The sequence below is a fragment of the Drosophila ananassae genome, assembly GCF_017639315.1.
Source record: "Drosophila ananassae strain 14024-0371.13 chromosome 4 unlocalized genomic scaffold, ASM1763931v2 tig00000061, whole genome shotgun sequence".
Classification (NCBI taxonomy): domain Eukaryota; kingdom Metazoa; phylum Arthropoda; class Insecta; order Diptera; family Drosophilidae; genus Drosophila; species Drosophila ananassae.
The window spans coordinates 4,641,257-4,659,568 of NW_025319038.1; the positions used below are offsets into that span (position 1 = coordinate 4,641,257).

At 42.8% G+C, this 18,312-nt stretch overlaps 2 protein-coding genes across 3 annotated transcripts in view; one reads left to right on the forward strand and one right to left on the reverse strand.

The window, feature by feature from the left end:
- The window catches only part of LOC6506040, a 239,957-nt gene that overhangs the window by 177,560 nt on the left and 44,085 nt on the right, over window positions 1-18,312 (forward strand). The gene's annotated exons all lie outside the window — the stretch shown is intronic.
- On the reverse strand, window positions 3,029-5,132 carry LOC116656371. The gene is made up of 2 exons (XM_032455834.2): window positions 3,164-5,132; window positions 3,029-3,117 (listed from the first exon to the last, which is right to left on the reverse strand). Exons 1-2 carry the CDS (start codon window positions 3,627-3,629, stop codon window positions 3,089-3,091), a joined length of 495 nt encoding a protein of 164 aa, XP_032311725.1. The 5' UTR covers window positions 3,630-5,132; the 3' UTR covers window positions 3,029-3,088.

The following is an 18,312-nucleotide window of genomic DNA, read 5'->3' on the forward strand; positions in this document are numbered from 1 at the left end:
AGCTCGGTCCAATTTCACCGTGCATAACGCAGAATGTTATAGGAGTTATATTCGCCGCTGCAGGAATTAGTTTACTCAGGATCCGAAGCAGTTTTATAACTTTGTAAACACTAAGCGTAAACATGTATCTTTTCCCCCACTGCTTACGTTTGAGAACTCTTATGCGAACACGGATCAGGCAATGGCCGATCTCTTTGCACAGTTTTTTCAAACTACGTATTCACCTAGCAGCGGCTCAGCTCAGCCTTACAATTATAATATCCAATCAGCCAACCTTATATTTTGTCTATCTTTCGATCAAAGTGTGTTATCGGATCTTCTTAAGGTCTAGCCCATGTATTCGCCAGGCCCTGATGGAGTACCAGGCTGTGTTCTGAAGAACTGCGCCGAGGCTCTGTGCAAACCGCTCGTTAAACTCTTTAATCTATCGCTGGAAACTTCGATCTTTCCCCTTATGTGGAAGGAATCCTTCATTATTCCGCTGCAAAAAAAGGGAAAAAATCCGACGCTGCTAATTATAGCGGTATCTATAAATTGTCAGCAATTCCAAAGCTTTTTGAAAAATTTATCACTCCACATTTGCAACACCTATGTTGCGGCACAAATGTGTTGGCTCGACCGACCAATAAGTATTGACAAATTCTTTAGTAATTCGACTTTATTATTTATTATTTAACTACAAGTTGGAAAAGAAAAACTTTAAAAAACTTTGTCTTTTTTCTCCGGTCGATAGTATCGCAATGTAACGGTTGATCAGTTGTGTGGCCGTTCACCCATATAAGCCAAAATCCCTTCTTTTTTTCTAATAGGACCATATTGAATGGATCGAAGCAGAATTTTAATATCGGCGGCAACATTCTCCCCCCCGTGAACGTCCTTCGGATCTTCACTTTCTTTTAAGCCGACGTCCAGGACTGCTATTTTGGCTACTGAGCGGATCATAATTCCATTCCGCGTCCATACTGTTGCCCTGCGTACTTGTCCATCCTTGGCAATCACTACGTCAGTTATGCGTCCTTTGGGCCATGAGTTTCTGGGAAGTTGATCGTCGACGACAACTACGATGTCTCCAATGGCTAACGGTGGGCGTTTGGTAAACCACTTGCATCGTCTGGTTAGTGTAGGCGTGTATTCCCTTATCCAACGCTTCCAAAATTTATCGGCGAAAAGCTGCGTTTGGTGCCATCGTAGCCTCAGGTCAGTGTTCTCTTCTAACATTGGCTTGTAACCGCTCGGTGATCCCAGGAGTAGATGGTTTGGGGTTAAAGCCTCTTCGTCTTCGGAATCTAGAGAAACAAAGGTTAATGGTCTGGAATTTAAGATAGTTTCAGCTTCCATTAAGGCAGTTCGTAAAGTTTCGTCGTTAAAGTTATTTATTGGGTAGATCGATTTTAGGACTGATTTAACAGATCGAACAAGCCTTTCCCACGCTCCTCCCATATGAGGCGCTGCCGGAGGGTTGAATTTCCATATAATTGCGTCATAGAGTATGGTTATATTGTCGAAGTTAATCCTTTTTAGTTCCTCCTTCACTACCTTTTCTGTGGCTTTAAAATTAGTGCCGTTATCTGAGTAGATTTCTTTCGGTACTCCTCGAAGTGCCATGAAGTTTTTTAAACACATTATGCAGGAACTAACGTCGAGTTTGTGGGCTACTTCTAAGTGCACGGCTCTCAAAGTTAAGCACGTGAACAGAACTCCCCAACGCTTTTCCTTGTGCCTTCTAACGTTGACAAGGATCGGGCCGAAGTAGTCCATTCCGGTATACGTAAAGGGTCTCTCAAAGGAAGCGAGTCTGGCAGCTGGTAGAGGGGCCATTTGTGGGTGTTTAGGTAAGGCGGTAATGATTTTGCATTTTTGGCAACTCATTCGGACTTCCTTAAAAAGAACTCGCAGACGTGGAATGTAGAAGTCGGTACGTATCAAATTTATTGTTGTCTCATGGAGCATGTGATGAGATCTTTCGTGATAATCCTTGGCGATTAAGAAGGTAATCCGTGATTTTTTGGGCAGTACGATGGCGTCACCTGCTGGATTCAATTTGTTCATTCTGCCTTGCACACGTATGACACCTGATGCATCCAAATAGACGTTTAGGGCGATAAGCGGGCTGGCTTTATTGATGCATGATCTGGATTTTAAAGAGGTGATCTCGGCAGCATACAATTCAAACTGCGCCTGTTTATATAGCCATGTCATGGCTGAACGAACGATGTCAGGGTTTAGACGTTTAGGCAAAGGTTTGCCACAGCATTTGGCACGTAGCTTCTCGATATATAGGAGGAAATTAGCCACAGCCCTGTATAAGCGTTTCCAGTCCGAAAAATAGTAAATTGTTTCTTCATTGAAGGACACGTCCGGTTCTGGCCATTCACCCTCCGGCTGGATAAGAAAGTGGGGCCCTTTAATCCATCGAGAAGCCTCTGGAGCCTTCACGATTTTTGTGGCTAAATCTGCTATGTTTTCTTTTGTTGGAACCCAGCGCCACTGATTAATGGTAGTATTATCAATGATCTCGCCAACTCGGTGCATGACGAAGGGTTGGAAATTGCGTGGGTCGATTTTTAGCCACTGAAGAACAGTCTTAGAATCTGACCAGTAAGTGCAGTTATCGATTCGTAAACCTCGCGTGTTTTTGATTTTTTTGCTAGTCCGACTCCCATAACGGCTGCCAGGAGTTCCATACGTGGAATGGAGACGGGTTTCAGCGGTGCAACCTTGCATTTTGCGGCTACTATGACTGTATCGACATTGTTTTCCTTTTTTATACGAAGATATGAAACTGCGGCATAAGCGTATTCGCTGGCGTCTACGAAGGTATGTAGATCGATTTGCTCTGCTTCTGGTAGCAATCTGGAGTAGTGACGGGGAAATTCCAACTTAGTAGCTTGTAGAAGGACGATTTTCCAGTGCATCCAAAACTGAAGTAGCTCTTCGGGAAGTTCCTCATCCCAGTCTATGCCTGACCGCCACACTTTTTGAAGTAGCATCTTTAGGCCGATTGTGTAGCAAGAGAGTAAGCCCAGTGGATCAAAGACGGACATGAGTACCTGCAGGATTTCTCGCTTGGTTGGTGTAGCGTCTCCGTTCAGGACATCTCTTTGAAGTCTTGCGAACCTAAATATATACTTAAAAACGTCGTGTTTTGGATCCCAATACATACCGAGAACCTTTTCAGGTCCACCAAGTTCCTTTGGATTGTGGGTGTTTAATTGGCGCTCTCCAAAATGATGCATAACCGCGGCGGAGTTTGAGATCCAGTTTCTTATTGTGAATCCTGCATTCGCATGAATATCCTTGACTGCTGATGCCACTGATACCGCCTCGGAATCATTAGTGTAGGTGTCGATGAGATCGTCCATATAGTGTGCCTTGGTTATAGACTCGTATGCTCGAGGATTTGTGTCTTTGAATGCCTCTGCGTTTTTGTCGCGTACATAATGGGCGATACAAGGTGCGCAGCAAATTCCGAATGTCATCGAACGCATGACGAAGGTTCTTGGAGTTTTTTTGTCGTTATGGAACCATAAGAACCTTTGAACTTGCATATCGCTTTCTTGTATGGTAATTTGATGGAACATCTCTGCAATGTCGGCGCACACGGCGATACGACCAACTCTAAATGCCATAAGAACCTCTGCGAATGGATTTAGATAATCGGGTCCATTTAAAATAAAATCGTTAAGAGATTTCCCGTGACTTTTCGCAGCTGCGTCCCAAACCAATCGTACTTTATTAGGTTTATTAGGATTTAAGGCGATGAAAATTGGGAGATACCATACCCGATGTTCTTCCTTATTTATGTCTGTAGGTTCTAGTTCGATTGCATATCCTTTAGACACAAGATTGTTGATTTGGTCTTGAACTCGCTCGAAATTCTGGATCTCTCTTGATTTTTGACCGCAGGCATTCCAGGCGTCTTAAAGCAGTTGAAAGGCTTTCTGGGAGCGTAGCACGGTCATCTCGCCAAAGAAGACCAACCTGGTAGCGGCCATTTACCTTTTTGCATGTGTCTTCAAGAATGCGTATGGCCTTTTTGTCATCTTCCGATTGAAGCTTTCGTGGAGCTATAGGGTCTACATTAAAACTATCCTTGATGGCTTTGTCGAGTTCGCCCCAGTTGCATTCGCAGTGATGTAGAGAAACATGTTTGCTTGAGTTTCCTGTTCCTTGGATGCTCCATCCTAGAGCACATTTTGAGGCGATGGGTTCGTTGCGTCTTCCTTCACGGATTTTTCTGGGAACTGCTAATGCCCAGTTGTTAGTACCGATAAGAATCATAGGCTCTGCGTTATAATATGATTTCAGAGGCAATCCATGTAAATATTTATACCTTTTGCATAGTTTGTCTGCATCAACGGTCTGCTTTGGTAATGACAGCTTTTTAACAGAGTGCACTTTGTTAAGCCACATCTTTTTCGAATTTCCAGTCTCTGATATTTGAAGTTGCACTCTCTCTGAAGTATCCTCCATTCTGGTGGTGCCGCCGGTCCACTGTAGGCATAGCGGTTCATTTGTTGTGGCAATTTTTAGATCCTTCAGGAGTACGCTTTCGATGAGAGTTACTGATGAGCCTTCGTCCAGAAAGGCAAATGTATTAATGGAAGTTCCTTTTCCATACAGAGTGACTGGCAGAATTCGGAAGTATTGTTCTTCCATAATGCCTTCTTCATGATGAGCACTAACTAGCTCTGATTGAGGTGGATCTCTATGAAGTAACGGGTGATGCTTGGATTGGCAGTTGTCGACTCCGCAGTCGCGCCTGGAAAAACATTTACGGCGATGGGCCTTCAAACATCTGTAGCAAGCCCGAGAGTCGTTTATAATTCTTTGTCTTTCTGGAACAGTTAGCAGCTTAAATTTTTCGCATTGAGCGGCGGTGTGTTCAGTAGAATTACACATAATGCACGTTTGGCTCGCTCTGGTTTCTTCCTGGAGATCGACCTCCGTATCGAAAGTTGCTTCGTTCGACGATCCTCGTCGAGTTTGTGAATGGGTGTTTACACTGTTGGTCTTTGCGCTTGATCCGGGTAGTACGGTAGAGGCTGCTTCCGCTAGTTTATATAGCCAGTCGCTGAAAGATTGTATTATGGGAATCGAATCGCAGCGTTGGTGCATAGCCCAGCTTAATTTGTGATGAGTAGGTAACTTGCCAACGAGTTCCCGTAGCAGCATTGGATTGTCCATGTGTCTATGTAACCGGCAAGCTTCCATTGTGACGCAGGCGTTGCGGACTGCCATGGCGAAGTCTATTAGTGCCTCCAGCTTATCTTTGTGCACGTTGATTTTACGGATCCTGTCTATCAGTCGATCGAGGATTTGCTCAGGTCGTCCAAAAAATGTTTTCAGCGTACTGATGACTTCTGGAACCAGTGTTGGTATCAGCAGCTTATCACGGACCACCTCGTACGCTTTTCCCTTCAAGCATTTTTGAAGCCGCGGCATGTTTTCTGCGTTCGAAAAGCCTGCTACAGCGCAACTGTTTTCGTACATACTTATGAACATGGGCCATTCCTCTGGATTACCGCTAAATGGGGGAAGATCCGCTGGCAAGACTTGTCTTGCGGCTAGTTGTCCAGTAGTTGGTCCAATCTCTGGGAAGGGGATTGTGTTTACTCCCTGTTGCTGGGAAAGAAAGGTATACTTTTGATGAATGTACTTTCTTTCAGCTTCACGCGTCTCTTCAAGCATTGCCAGCATTAGATTACTGTTGCTCGGGGCGCTTGTCGGCTCAGCTAACTTGAAGGCTTGTTGCTTGTTGGGTTGAATTTGTGGTTGATAGGCATCCAGCTGTTCCTGGGCAGACTTAGCGCTATTAATGGATTGAACTTCCTGTGGATGCGGTGGTACTGGATAATCGCTGCAAGTTGAAATTACGTCGTCTTCCTCTTCCTTACAGAATGTGCATTTCCACGGACGCTCTCTTATGTTGGCATCGACTCCAGCGCAGGCAAAGTGAAACCATAGCTTGCATATGTCGCATTGGACCCAGTTTTGGACACCGCTATTTAGCCGACTTTTTTTGCATATGTTACACACCGTTGTATCTTGCTTCGTAGGCATTTTGGAATGTCAAGATATTTATGTATAATTGTGTATTTGATGTTGACGATTCTATTATGGTGCTCTTTTTGCGTTTGCCTGTTAGGACCTGTTCACTTTTTGTGATGTACTACACGAGGTTGCATTCAGATTGCCTTTTTTACATGTATGTATGTGCATGTGTGGGCGTCTGTGCAGATGTCTTCGGGTATTTCACAATTTCTGATGAAATTCAGGCGTCTGTTGGCTTTCGCTTATTTGGCGTTTGTTGAAGTACATTTTTTTAAAGAAATGTTGCGGCACAAATGTGTTGGCTCGACCGACCAATAAGTATTGACAAATTCTTTAGTAATTCGACTTTATTATTTATTATTTAACTACAAGTTGGAAAAGAAAAACTTTAAAAAACTTTGTCTTTTTTCTCCGGTCGATAGTATCGCAATATAACGGTTGATCAGTTGTGTGGCCGTTCACCCATATAAGCCAAAATCCCTTCTTTTTTTCTAATAGGACCATATTGAATGGATCGAAGCAGAATTTTAATATCGGCGGCAACATTCTCCCCCCCGTGAACGTCCTTCGGATCTTCACTTTCTTTTAAGCCGACGTCCAGGACTGCTATTTTGGCTACTGAGCGGATCATAATTCCATTCCGCGTCCATACTGTTGCCCTGCGTACTTGTCCATCCTTGGCAATCACTACGTCAGTTATGCGTCCTTTGGGCCATGAGTTTCTGGGAAGTTGATCGTCGACGACAACTACGATGTCTCCAATGGCTAACGGTGGGCGTTTGGTAAACCACTTGCATCGTCTGGTTAGTGTAGGCGTGTATTCCCTTATCCAACGCTTCCAAAATTTATCGGCGAAAAGCTGCGTTTGGTGCCATCGTAGCCTCAGGTCAGTGTTCTCTTCTAACATTGGCTTGTAACCGCTCGGTGATCCCAGGAGTAGATGGTTTGGGGTTAAAGCCTCTTCGTCTTCGGAATCTAGAGAAACAAAGGTTAATGGTCTGGAATTTAAGATAGTTTCAGCTTCCATTAAGGCAGTTCGTAAAGTTTCGTCGTTAAAGTTATTTATTGGGTAGATCGATTTTAGGACTGATTTAACAGATCGAACAAGCCTTTCCCACGCTCCTCCCATATGAGGCGCTGCCGGAGGGTTAAATTTCCATATAATTGCGTCATAGAGTATGGTTATATTGTCGAAGTTAATCCTTTTTAGTTCCTCCTTCACTACCTTTTCTGTGGCTTTAAAATTAGTGCCGTTATCTGAGTAGATTTCTTTCGGTACTCCTCGAAGTGCCATGAAGTTTTTTAAACACATTATGCAGGAACTAACGTCGAGTTTGTGGGCTACTTCTAAGTGCACGGCTCTCAAAGTTAAGCACGTGAACAGAACTCCCCAACGCTTTTCCTTGTGCCTTCTAACGTTGACAAGGATCGGGCCGAAGTAGTCCATTCCGGTATACGTAAAGGGTCTCTCAAAGGAAGCGAGTCTGGCAGCTGGTAGAGGGGCCATTTGTGGGTGTTTAGGTAAGGCGGTAATGATTTTGCATTTTTGGCAACTCATTCGGACTTCCTTAAAAAGAACTCGCAGACGTGGAATGTAGAAGTCGGTACGTATCAAATTTATTGTTGTCTCATGGAGCATGTGATGAGATCTTTCGTGATAATCCTTGGCGATTAAGAAGGTAATCCGTGATTTTTTGGGCAGTACGATGGCGTCACCTGCTGGATTCAATTTGTTCATTCTGCCTTGCACACGTATGACACCTGATGCATCCAAATAGACGTTTAGGGCGATAAGCGGGCTGGCTTTATTGATGCATGATCTGGATTTTAAAGAGGTGATCTCGGCAGCATACAATTCAAACTGCGCCTGTTTATATAGCCATGTCATGGCTGAACGAACGATGTCAGGGTTTAGACGTTTAGGCAAAGGTTTGCCACAGCATTTGGCACGTAGCTTCTCGATATATAGGAGGAAATTAGCCACAGCCCTGTATAAGCGTTTCCAGTCCGAAAAATAGTAAATTGTTTCTTCATTGAAGGACACGTCCGGTTCTGGCCATTCACCCTCCGGCTGGATAAGAAAGTGGGGCCCTTTAATCCATCGAGAAGCCTCTGGAGCCTTCACGATTTTTGTGGCTAAATCTGCTATGTTTTCTTTTGTTGGAACCCAGCGCCACTGATTAATGGTAGTATTATCAATGATCTCGCCAACTCGGTGCATGACGAAGGGTTGGAAATTGCGTGGGTCGATTTTTAGCCACTGAAGAACAGTCTTAGAATCTGACCAGTAAGTGCAGTTATCGATTCGTAAACCTCGCGTGTTTTTGATTTTTTTTGCTAGTCCGACTCCCATAACGGCTGCCAGGAGTTCCATACGTGGAATGGAGACGGGTTTCAGCGGTGCAACCTTGCATTTTGCGGCTACTATGACTGTATCGACATTGTTTTCCTTTTTTATACGAAGATATGAAACTGCGGCATAAGCGTATTCGCTGGCGTCTACGAAGGTATGTAGATCGATTTGCTCTGCTTCTGGTAGCAATCTGGAGTAGTGACGGGGAAATTCCAACTTAGTAGCTTGTAGAAGGACGATTTTCCAGTGCATCCAAAACTGAAGTAGCTCTTCGGGAAGTTCCTCATCCCAGTCTATGCCTGACCGCCACACTTTTTGAAGTAGCATCTTTAGGCCGATTGTGTAGCAAGAGATTAAGCCCAGTGGATCAAAGACGGACATGAGTACCTGCAGGATTTCTCGCTTGGTTGGTGTAGCGTCTCCGTTCAGGACATCTTTTTGAAGTCTTGCGAACCTAAATATATACTTAAAAACGTCGTGTTTTGGATCCCAATACATACCGAGAACCTTTTCAGGTCCACCAAGTTCCTTTGGATTGTGGGTGTTTAATTGGCGCTCTCCAAAATGATGCATAACCGCGGCGGAGTTTGAGATCCAGTTTCTTATTGTGAATCCTGCATTCGCATGAATATCCTTGACTGCTGATGCCACTGATACCGCCTCGGAATCATTAGTGTAGGTGTCGATGAGATCGTCCATATAGTGTGCCTTGGTTATAGACTCGTATGCTCGAGGATTTGTGTCTTTGAATGCCTCTGCGTTTTTGTCGCGTACATAATGGGCGATACAAGGTGCGCAGCAAATTCCGAATGTCATCGAACGCATGACGAAGGTCCTTGGAGTTTTTTTGTCGTTATGGAACCATAAGAACCTTTGAACTTGCATATCGCTTTCTTGTATGGTAATTTGATGGAACATCTCTGCAATGTCGGCGCACACGGCGATACGACCAACTCTAAATGCCATAAGAACCTCTGCGAATGGATTTAGATAATCGGGTCCATATAAAATAAAATCGTTAAGAGATTTCCCGTGACTTTTCGCAGCTGCGTCCCAAACCAATCGTACTTTATTAGGTTTATTAGGATTTAAGGCGATGAAAATTGGGAGATACCATACCCGATGTTCTTCCTTATTTATGTCTGTAGGTTCTAGTTCGATTGCATATCCTTTAGACACAAGATTGTTGATTTGGTCTTGAACTCGCTCGAAATTCTGGATCTCTCTTGATTTTTGACCGCAGGCATTCCAGGCGTCTTAAAGCAGTTGAAAGGCTTTCTGGGAGCGTAGCACGGTCATCTCGCCAAAGAAGACCAACCTGGTAGCGGCCATTTACCTTTTTGCATGTGTCTTCAAGAATGCGTATGGCCTTTTTGTCATCTTCCGATTGAAGCTTTCGTGGAGCTATAGGGTCTACATTAAAACTATCCTTGATGGCTTTGTCGAGTTCGCCCCAGTTGCATTCGCAGTGATGTAGAGAAACATGTTTGCTTGAGTTTCCTGTTCCTTGGATGCTCCATCCTAGAGCACATTTTGAGGCGATGGGTTCGTTGCGTCTTCCTTCACGGATTTTTCTGGGAACTGCTAATGCCCAGTTGTTAGTACCGATAAGAATCATAGGCTCTGCGTTATAATATGATTTCAGAGGCAATCCATGTAAATATTTATACCTTTTGCATAGTTTGTCTGCATCAATGGTCTGCTTTGGTAATGACAGCTTTTTAACAGAGTGCACTTTGTTAAGCCACATCTTTTTCGAATTTCCAGTCTCTGATATTTGAAGTTGCGCTCTCTCTGAAGTATCCTCCATTCTGGTGGTGCCGCCGGTCCACTGTAGGCATAGCGGTTCATTTGTTGTGGCAATTTTTAGATCCTTCAGGAGTACGCTTTCGTTACTGATGAACCTTCGTCCAGAAAGGCAAATGTATTAATGGAAGTTCCTTTTCCACACAGAGTGACTGGCAGAATTCGGAAGTATTGTTCTTCCATAATGCCTTCTTCATGATGAGCACTAACTAGCTCTGATTGAGGTGGATCTCTATGAAGTAACGGGTGATGCTTGGATTGGCAGTTGTCGACTCCGCAGTCGCGCCTGGAAAAACATTTTCGGCGATGGGCCTTCAAACATCTGTAGCAAGCCCGAGAGTCGTTTATAATTCTTTGTCTTTCTGGAACAGTTAGCAGCTTAAATTTTTCGCATTGAGCGGCGGTGTGTTCAGTAGAATTACACATAATGCACGTTTGGCTCGCTCTGGTTTCTTCCTGGAGATCGACCTCCGTATCGAAAGTTGCTTCGTTCGACGATCCTCGTCGAGTTTGTGAATGGGTGTTTACACTGTTGGTCTTTGCGCTTGATCCGGGTAGTACGGTAGAGGCTGCTTCCGCTAGTTTATATAGCCAGTCGCTGAAAGATTGTATTATGGGAATCGAATCGCAGCGTTGGTGCATAGCCCAGCTTAATTTGTGATGAGTAGGTAACTTGCCAACGAGTTCCCGTAGCAGCATTGGATTGTCCATGTGTCTATGTAACCGGCAAGCTTCCATTGTGGCGCAGGCGTTGCGGACTGCCATGGCGAAGTCTATTAGTGTCTCCAGCTTATCTTTGTGCACGTTGATTTTACGGATCCTGTCTATCAGTCGATCGAGGATTTGCTCAGGTCGTCCAAAAAATGTTTTCAGCGTACTGATGACTTCTGGAACCAGTGTTGGTATCAGCAGCTTATCACGGACCAACTCGTACGCTTTTCCCTTCAAGCATTTTTGAAGCCGCAGCATGTTTTCTGCGTTCGAAAAGCCTGCTACAGCGCAACTGTTTTCGTACATACTTATGAACATGGGCCATTCCTCTGGATTACCGCTAAATGGGGGAAGATCCGCTGGCAAGACTTGTCTTGCGGCTAGTTGTCCAGTAGTTGGTCCAATCTCTGGGAAGGGGATTGTGTTTACTCCCTGTTGCTGGGAAAGAAAGGTATACTTTTGATGAATGTACTTTCTTTCAGCTTCACGCGTCTCTTCAAGCATTGCCAGCATTAGATTACTGTTGCTTGGGGCGCTTGTCGGCTCAGCTAACTTGAAGGCTTGTTGCTTGTTGGGTTGAATTTGTGGTTGATAGGCATCCAGCTGTTCCTGGGCAGACTTAGCGCTATTAATGGATTGAACTTCCTGTGGATGCGGTGGTACTGGATAATCGCTGCAAGTTGAAATTACGTCGTCTTCCTCTTCCTTACAGAATGTGCATTTCCACGGACGCTCTCTTATGTTGGCATCGACTCCAGCGCAGGCAAAGTGAAACCATAGCTTGCATATGTCGCATTGGACCCAGTTTTGGACACCGCTATTTAGCCGACTTTTTTTGCATATGTTACACACCGTTGTATCTTGCTCCGTAGGCATTTTGGAATGTCAAGATATTTATGTACAATTGTGTATTTGATGTTGACGATTCTATTATGGTGCTCTTTTTGCGTTTGCCTGTTAGGACCTGTTCACTTTTTGTGATGTACTACACGAGGTTGCATTCAGATTGCCTTTTTTACATGTATGTATGTGCATGTGTGGGCGTCTGTGCAGATGTCATCGGGTATTTCACAATTTCTGATGAAATTCAGGCGTCTGTTGGCTTTCGCTTATTTGGCGTTTGTTGAAGTAAAGTTTTTTAAAGAAATGTTGCGGCACTAATGTGTTGGCTCGACCGACCAATAAGTATTGACAAATTCTTTAGTAATTCGACTTTATTATTTATTATTTAACTACAAGTTGGAAAAGAAAAACTTTAAAAAACTTTGTCTTTTTTCTCCGGTCGATAGTATCGCAATGTAACGGTAGATCAGTTGTGTAGCCGTTCACCCATATAAGCCAAAATCCCTCCTTTTTTTCTAATAGGACCATATTGAAGGGATCGAAGCAGAATTTAAATATCGGCGGCAACAACCTATGTAGTTCAATAATAACTCCGTGCCAGCATGGCTTCATGAAGCGCCGCTCCACCACTTCCAACTTATTGGAGCTAACATCTTTTATCACGGATGGCTTTCGGAATGGCTTACAAACAGACGTCATTTACACTGACTTCAGTAAAGCATTTGACTCTGTTAACCATTCGCTTCTTATAAGTAAACTCAGTCTTTTGGGATTCCCAACTGATCTTCTTATCTGGATTTCGAGCTACTTATCAGGGAGAACCCAACGTGTTTTCTTTAAAGATGTTACCTCGCGTTTAGTCTGCCCCACATCTGGGGTGCCCCAAGGAAGCCATCTTGGACCCCTACATTTTACACTGTTTATTAACGACTTGCCCCTTGCCTTAACTAATTCACTTGTACTTATGTACGCTGATGACGTTAAGCTATACCTTTAGTATAAATTCACTAGCGCCCAGTCTAGACTTCAATCCGATTTGGATAAACTTCAAAATTGGTGTTTAGCAAATAACCTAAAGCTTAATGTAAACTCATGTCTTTTTACCGATCTAGTCCTCACCAGGCTATGTACTTTCTCTATGGGAACGCCATCTACCATGGTTAATAAAGCTATGGGTGTGCTTGGTTTTATTAAAAGATGGTCAAAAGAATTTAATGACCCGTACATAACTAAAACGTTATATACATCACTGGTCCGTCCGGTTCTTGAGTATGGATCATGTGTCTGGAGTCCTCAATATGGAGTACACCAAGATCACATTGAATCTGTACAAAAAAACTTCCTTACTTTTGCGCTTAGGGGACTTAATTGGGATGCAAATTTTTACCTCCCCTCTAATCGTAGTAGACTTTTACTAATCAACTTACCATCACTAACAAACCGTAGAACGATGCTGGGTGTTATGTTTCTATATAATCTTATTTATGGAAATATAGACTGCCAGCATTTACTAACACGCTTAAATTTTAACGTTCCTAATAGAAGGACTAGAAACTTTCGTCCTCTATTCCTCAGCCATTGTAGTTCGACATATGCCCAACACGATCCGTTCAGGGTATTATGTTCGGACTACAATGGTCTCTACCACATTGTTCAGTTACCGAGCGTTTTCGGGAGCTATATTTAATGTTCGAAATATTGGTTTTAGTAAAAACAAGCACTGTTCAATTTCATACAATTTATTTAGAATGTTTTGTTTCTTTATACAAAGTTGTTTATGGATAGATGCGACTGCGAGGGGGTGAAGACCGAATTAGAATACAAAACGGGAGCGCGGCTCAACGCTTGATGCTGCGGAGCGATCGAGAGAGCCCGGGAGAGAGCGAGACAAACGCTAGTGCATGACGGCAGATGCAGGTGGCCGATCGAATGCACGAGAGCGGGCGATGCGAACATAAGTATAAAAGAGAGTGACGTCACGAACTCAATAAATTATTGCCGGCCAAACTTCTTTCCGGCGGCTGCTTGTCCCGACACACATCTTGTCACTTTGCTCTACTAACATCTGACATCTTAAATCGCTTATATTAACCGCCTTATCTGTGCAACACTCTTCCTCGTGATATCTTTCTCCTACTTTTCGCTTAACTATCTGGGATCTATTCCCGCGATTCGAGCCGTACGTCACGCTTCAGCGTCCCTCGGTCGGTTGGACGGGAGGTGGGCTATACGTATGCAGTGGGAACCGCGCAAAAAAAAGAAACCTTTACCGAATTCCAATGAAAAAAGGTGGCGTTTTGTTATAGACTATCGCCAAATCAATAAGAAATTATTGGCTGAGAAATTATCACTTTCTAGAATAGATGATATTCTTGATCAACTGAGAAGAGAAAATTATTTTTCATGTTTAGATTTAATATCCGGATTTAACCAAATATAACTTGAAGAAAGTTTAATAAATATAACATCATTTTCTACAAGCAATGGCGCCTATCGATTCAGGCCTATCGATTCATGGTTTAAAAATGGCGACGCATTCTTTTCAAAGAATGATGACTGTTGGGACTTGTGCCAGAATCAAATATTGTAATTATTACTAATTAGTTCTCTCAGTGTAACTAGCCGCAGCGGTCTACTAATTGCCCGTTATCAGCCCGTTCTCCCAGCTTAGCATGCGCTTTGTTGTTCTTTTGTAAAGCATGCACTTTGGGAGCTTTGGTAGTGCTTCTGCGCAAGCTCTTAGTTATGTGTATGTCGGGAAATGGTGGTCGTTATCCTCTGCCATTTTGTATTTCAGCACGCGCAGCTGTTCTTGATTGCCTTCCCTTTCCTCTTCCTCCTTTCCATCATTGCGTCACGCTCAGCAGGGCTTTACTCTCCTTCCCTACCGCGATCTTATTCAAATAAGCTTCTCTCTCTCTCATTCTCTCTTCATTTGCAATGCTCATTTATTTCCTCTTAGACTATACACTTAACAATTATAAGTTCAGTAAATAATCAGTATAATCAGTAAATAATATTTGAAATTAAATTTAACTTATCTCCGACACGGCCTTCCTGACTATAACATGCATAACGGGAGCATGTCGTGTTGCTTTGCATAGTACAAGACTTATCATAAAACATCTTTGTCAATACCCTATATTACTTATCTTATCCCTATGATTAAAAAACTTACTTATACTTCAAAACAAATTAAATTGCACTTCCTGTGCCTTCAAGCGTTAGTTTGACGGGATAACACTTCTCAAAATCTCTAGAGTACAAGCTTCCTTCCGTACAAACCCAACCACTTGGATATTTATCAGAGATTAGCTTAGCAGAATAACTTTACCTCTTTTACATATTTTAGAGTACACGCTCTCTTCTGCTCAAGCTCAATCATCTGGTTATCCATCAGAGATTAGCTTAGCAGGATAACTTTCTTCTCAGGCTTCTCTCATACAAATCAGAGTACTACGATCTCTTCTGCATAAAATCTTAACTCTGCACCCCTCTTAGGACACAGATCTCTTGCTTGCACGCACTACTTTTTTTTGCCGTCGTCAAGCTCTTCCGCTAATTCCAAAGTCTCTCGATCTTTAGGCACACTACGCACACTATCATGTGGATATTTAACACTCGTCTAGTTGTCAATGATTTTAACAAGTATCGGTCACCATCTAGCAATTGCACAATTTCCACAATAGTCCCTTAAATTTTGAATCCAACTTCGTTTGGTGCCGCTCTTCGTTCTTCAGTAATAAATGATCGCCAATTTAATGACTTACTACCTGAGCATGCTTTTTATCCACTCTTGGTTTATCATACTGATCATTCTTACTTATACCTTCCTTTGCTTCCTTTCTAGCCTTCTTCAGGTCTACGCGCTCTTCTTCATTTACAGTGAGCATTCCCAAGGGCCTTGCTTCTTTGCCAATCATCAGCTCTAATCGACTATGGTTAGATACCCGGTTCATGGTACAGTTTATTGCCAATTGTACTTCGCCCAATACCTCTTGCCATATTCGCTCACTCGCCTCTGCAGCCGTTAGCATGCCCTTTAGCACACATGACACGCTCCACCTGGCATGGCTACTTGTGAAGCATCTACCTTGGTCCGCTGTTAGAAACACCAAATATTGATATCGCTAACTTTACTGACTGTATGCAGTTCACCGTGTCCAAGTTCCAGGTACGGTACAGGTAAACAAACTTGGTGAAGGCATCCATTTGAACTATGACGTATTCCTTCTTTTCCTTTTTTCCGCTTAATTTCCCACTAATTTCTATGTGTACCGTATGCCATGGTATCTCTACTTTGGGAATAGGATGTAACTCCGATTGAATTTTACCTGACACCGATTTTGACAATTTACACAATTTTCTACAAATCTTCGAACGTATTTTGACATTCCATCAAACCAATATTGCTCGTAAATCTTATCTAGGGTTTTTTGCCACCCCAAGTGCATTACAGCCTCGTGAACATGATTAAAAAACGACCACCTAAATTCCCTGGATACAACTGGCAAACATCGTGTCTTCCCATTTCTTTGAATTTTACGATGCAGCAAACTATAAACTGATTTTATAAGAATTAGCTATTTTTTTTCTGCATTTCATCACTATTTAAATCGGTCATGATTTGCGATATGTCTTGATCACGCTTCTGTTCGGATATAAGCCAGTTTTTGTTATAGTTGCCAAGTCAACTCGTACCTCCACTACCTTACTCAAACTTTCCTGCTCTACTATAGTGACGGGATTCCTAGTTAAGCAGTCAATATGAGCCATTTGGCTCCCTTTCTTGTATTCCACCTGGAATTCGTATGACTGCAGAAATGTTAAACCTATGAATTGTCTAGTTTGTGTGACTGATTGTGGTTTGGGCAGTTGGGTTAATGATTGTAATTTTCGAGGATTGGGTTTTAGCTCGCCATCTCTTATAAGAAAACCTAAGTACTCCATCTCCGTTTGCCGAAATTGGCACTTTTTAATGTTAAAGGAAAATCCTGACTTTGATAATACGCTTAGAACTGTTTCCAATCTGTCAAATGCTTCCTCTATAGTACTAGAAACAATTAATACGTCATCGATGTAGACTACTGCGTATTTATTAACCAAGTCCCCTAAAGCTCGAACTATGGCACGTTGAAAGACTGACGAAGCGTTTTTGAGGCCAAAGGATATGGCTAAAAATTCATATTGACCCTCTGGGGGTTACGAATGCAGTTCGCTCAACCGAATCGGGGTGAATTGGCACCTGATAGAAGCCACTGGCCATGTCTAGGCTAGAGAAATATTTACCGCCTTGCAGTATTTGCGTTAAGTTATCGATAACACAGGCCGAAAATTTCCAACTTTTTTTTTCCTCCACGCATAATTTTACCTGCTTCATAACCTTTAGGCTCCCCTGAACCAAAGTCCAGAACAAACATAGGTTCTATCACCCACAGTTTCCGCGGTACACTTAAGAGAAGAAATCGTTCAAATTTTACTAGATATTACCATATATTATGTAGGCCGTAACAGTTTGTTTACATTTGTATTTTAGATTTGACATTTGAAGAAATGGTTATGAGATATTAAAAGGGGAGTTTAAATTTGGTGTGTAATTTTACAATTCCGTAGGAAAGATAGTAATAGTTTTGAATTGGCAGCTGTGAGGTCAGATAATAGATTTGATGGCGGGGTGAGACCGAATAGGTTTGTTCTGCTGTTTTGGTAGTGTCCACAGGTATCCAGTAGTTGTTTTACTGATAGTTCTTCTCCGCAATTAGGGCAGTTTAGCCGACTTTCCCCATTAAGGATGTGCTTATGCGTGAGATTTATGTGTCCAGTTCTTAATCGTGTGAGAATGGCGCATTCCCTTCCGTTGAGCGAAGTAGGGAACTTGATGTCTTTCTTGTCAGGGTTAAATTGTTTATACCAGTGGTTAAACGACGACCAGTCTTCCAGTTCGATGTCCCGCAAAATGTTTTTGATGTTTTTCCAGATGTCCTGTTGTACTCCAGGTATGATTGTATGGCACGGAGCCCGTCCGGATAATTTTGCAGCCTTTTCGGCCATCTCGTTCCCAGTTATTCCTATATGGGCCGGGACCCATAGCAGTTTAATTTTGCTAATGTTTTTGATGCAGAGGTGACGAATTTCGGATAAAAGGTTATTGTTATTGTAGAAGTTTTGTACTCCTTGCAGGGTGGACAGACTATCACTGCAGATAATATAGCTTTCTTTAAGTTCGAGAGCAAATTTGATTGCCTTAATAATAGCTACTGCTTCCACAGCAAAAACTGAGAAATGGTGAGGTAGTCGACCCCAAGAGACAATTAAACTATGTTGGTCAACCACAGCAAAGGTAGTTGTGGCATCGGACTTTGAACCATCGGTGTAAAGCCATTTCCTATCGGAGTATTTATGGGTAACTTCTTCAAATATCTGCTTAAACGTTGTGATTGGGGTCCTTGATTTTTGAAAATCACGAAGTGTAGTGTCAATGGCGGTGGAGCGTATTTTCCACGGAGGGGATGGAATGACTTTGTTCCAACGATAAGGCGACCCTA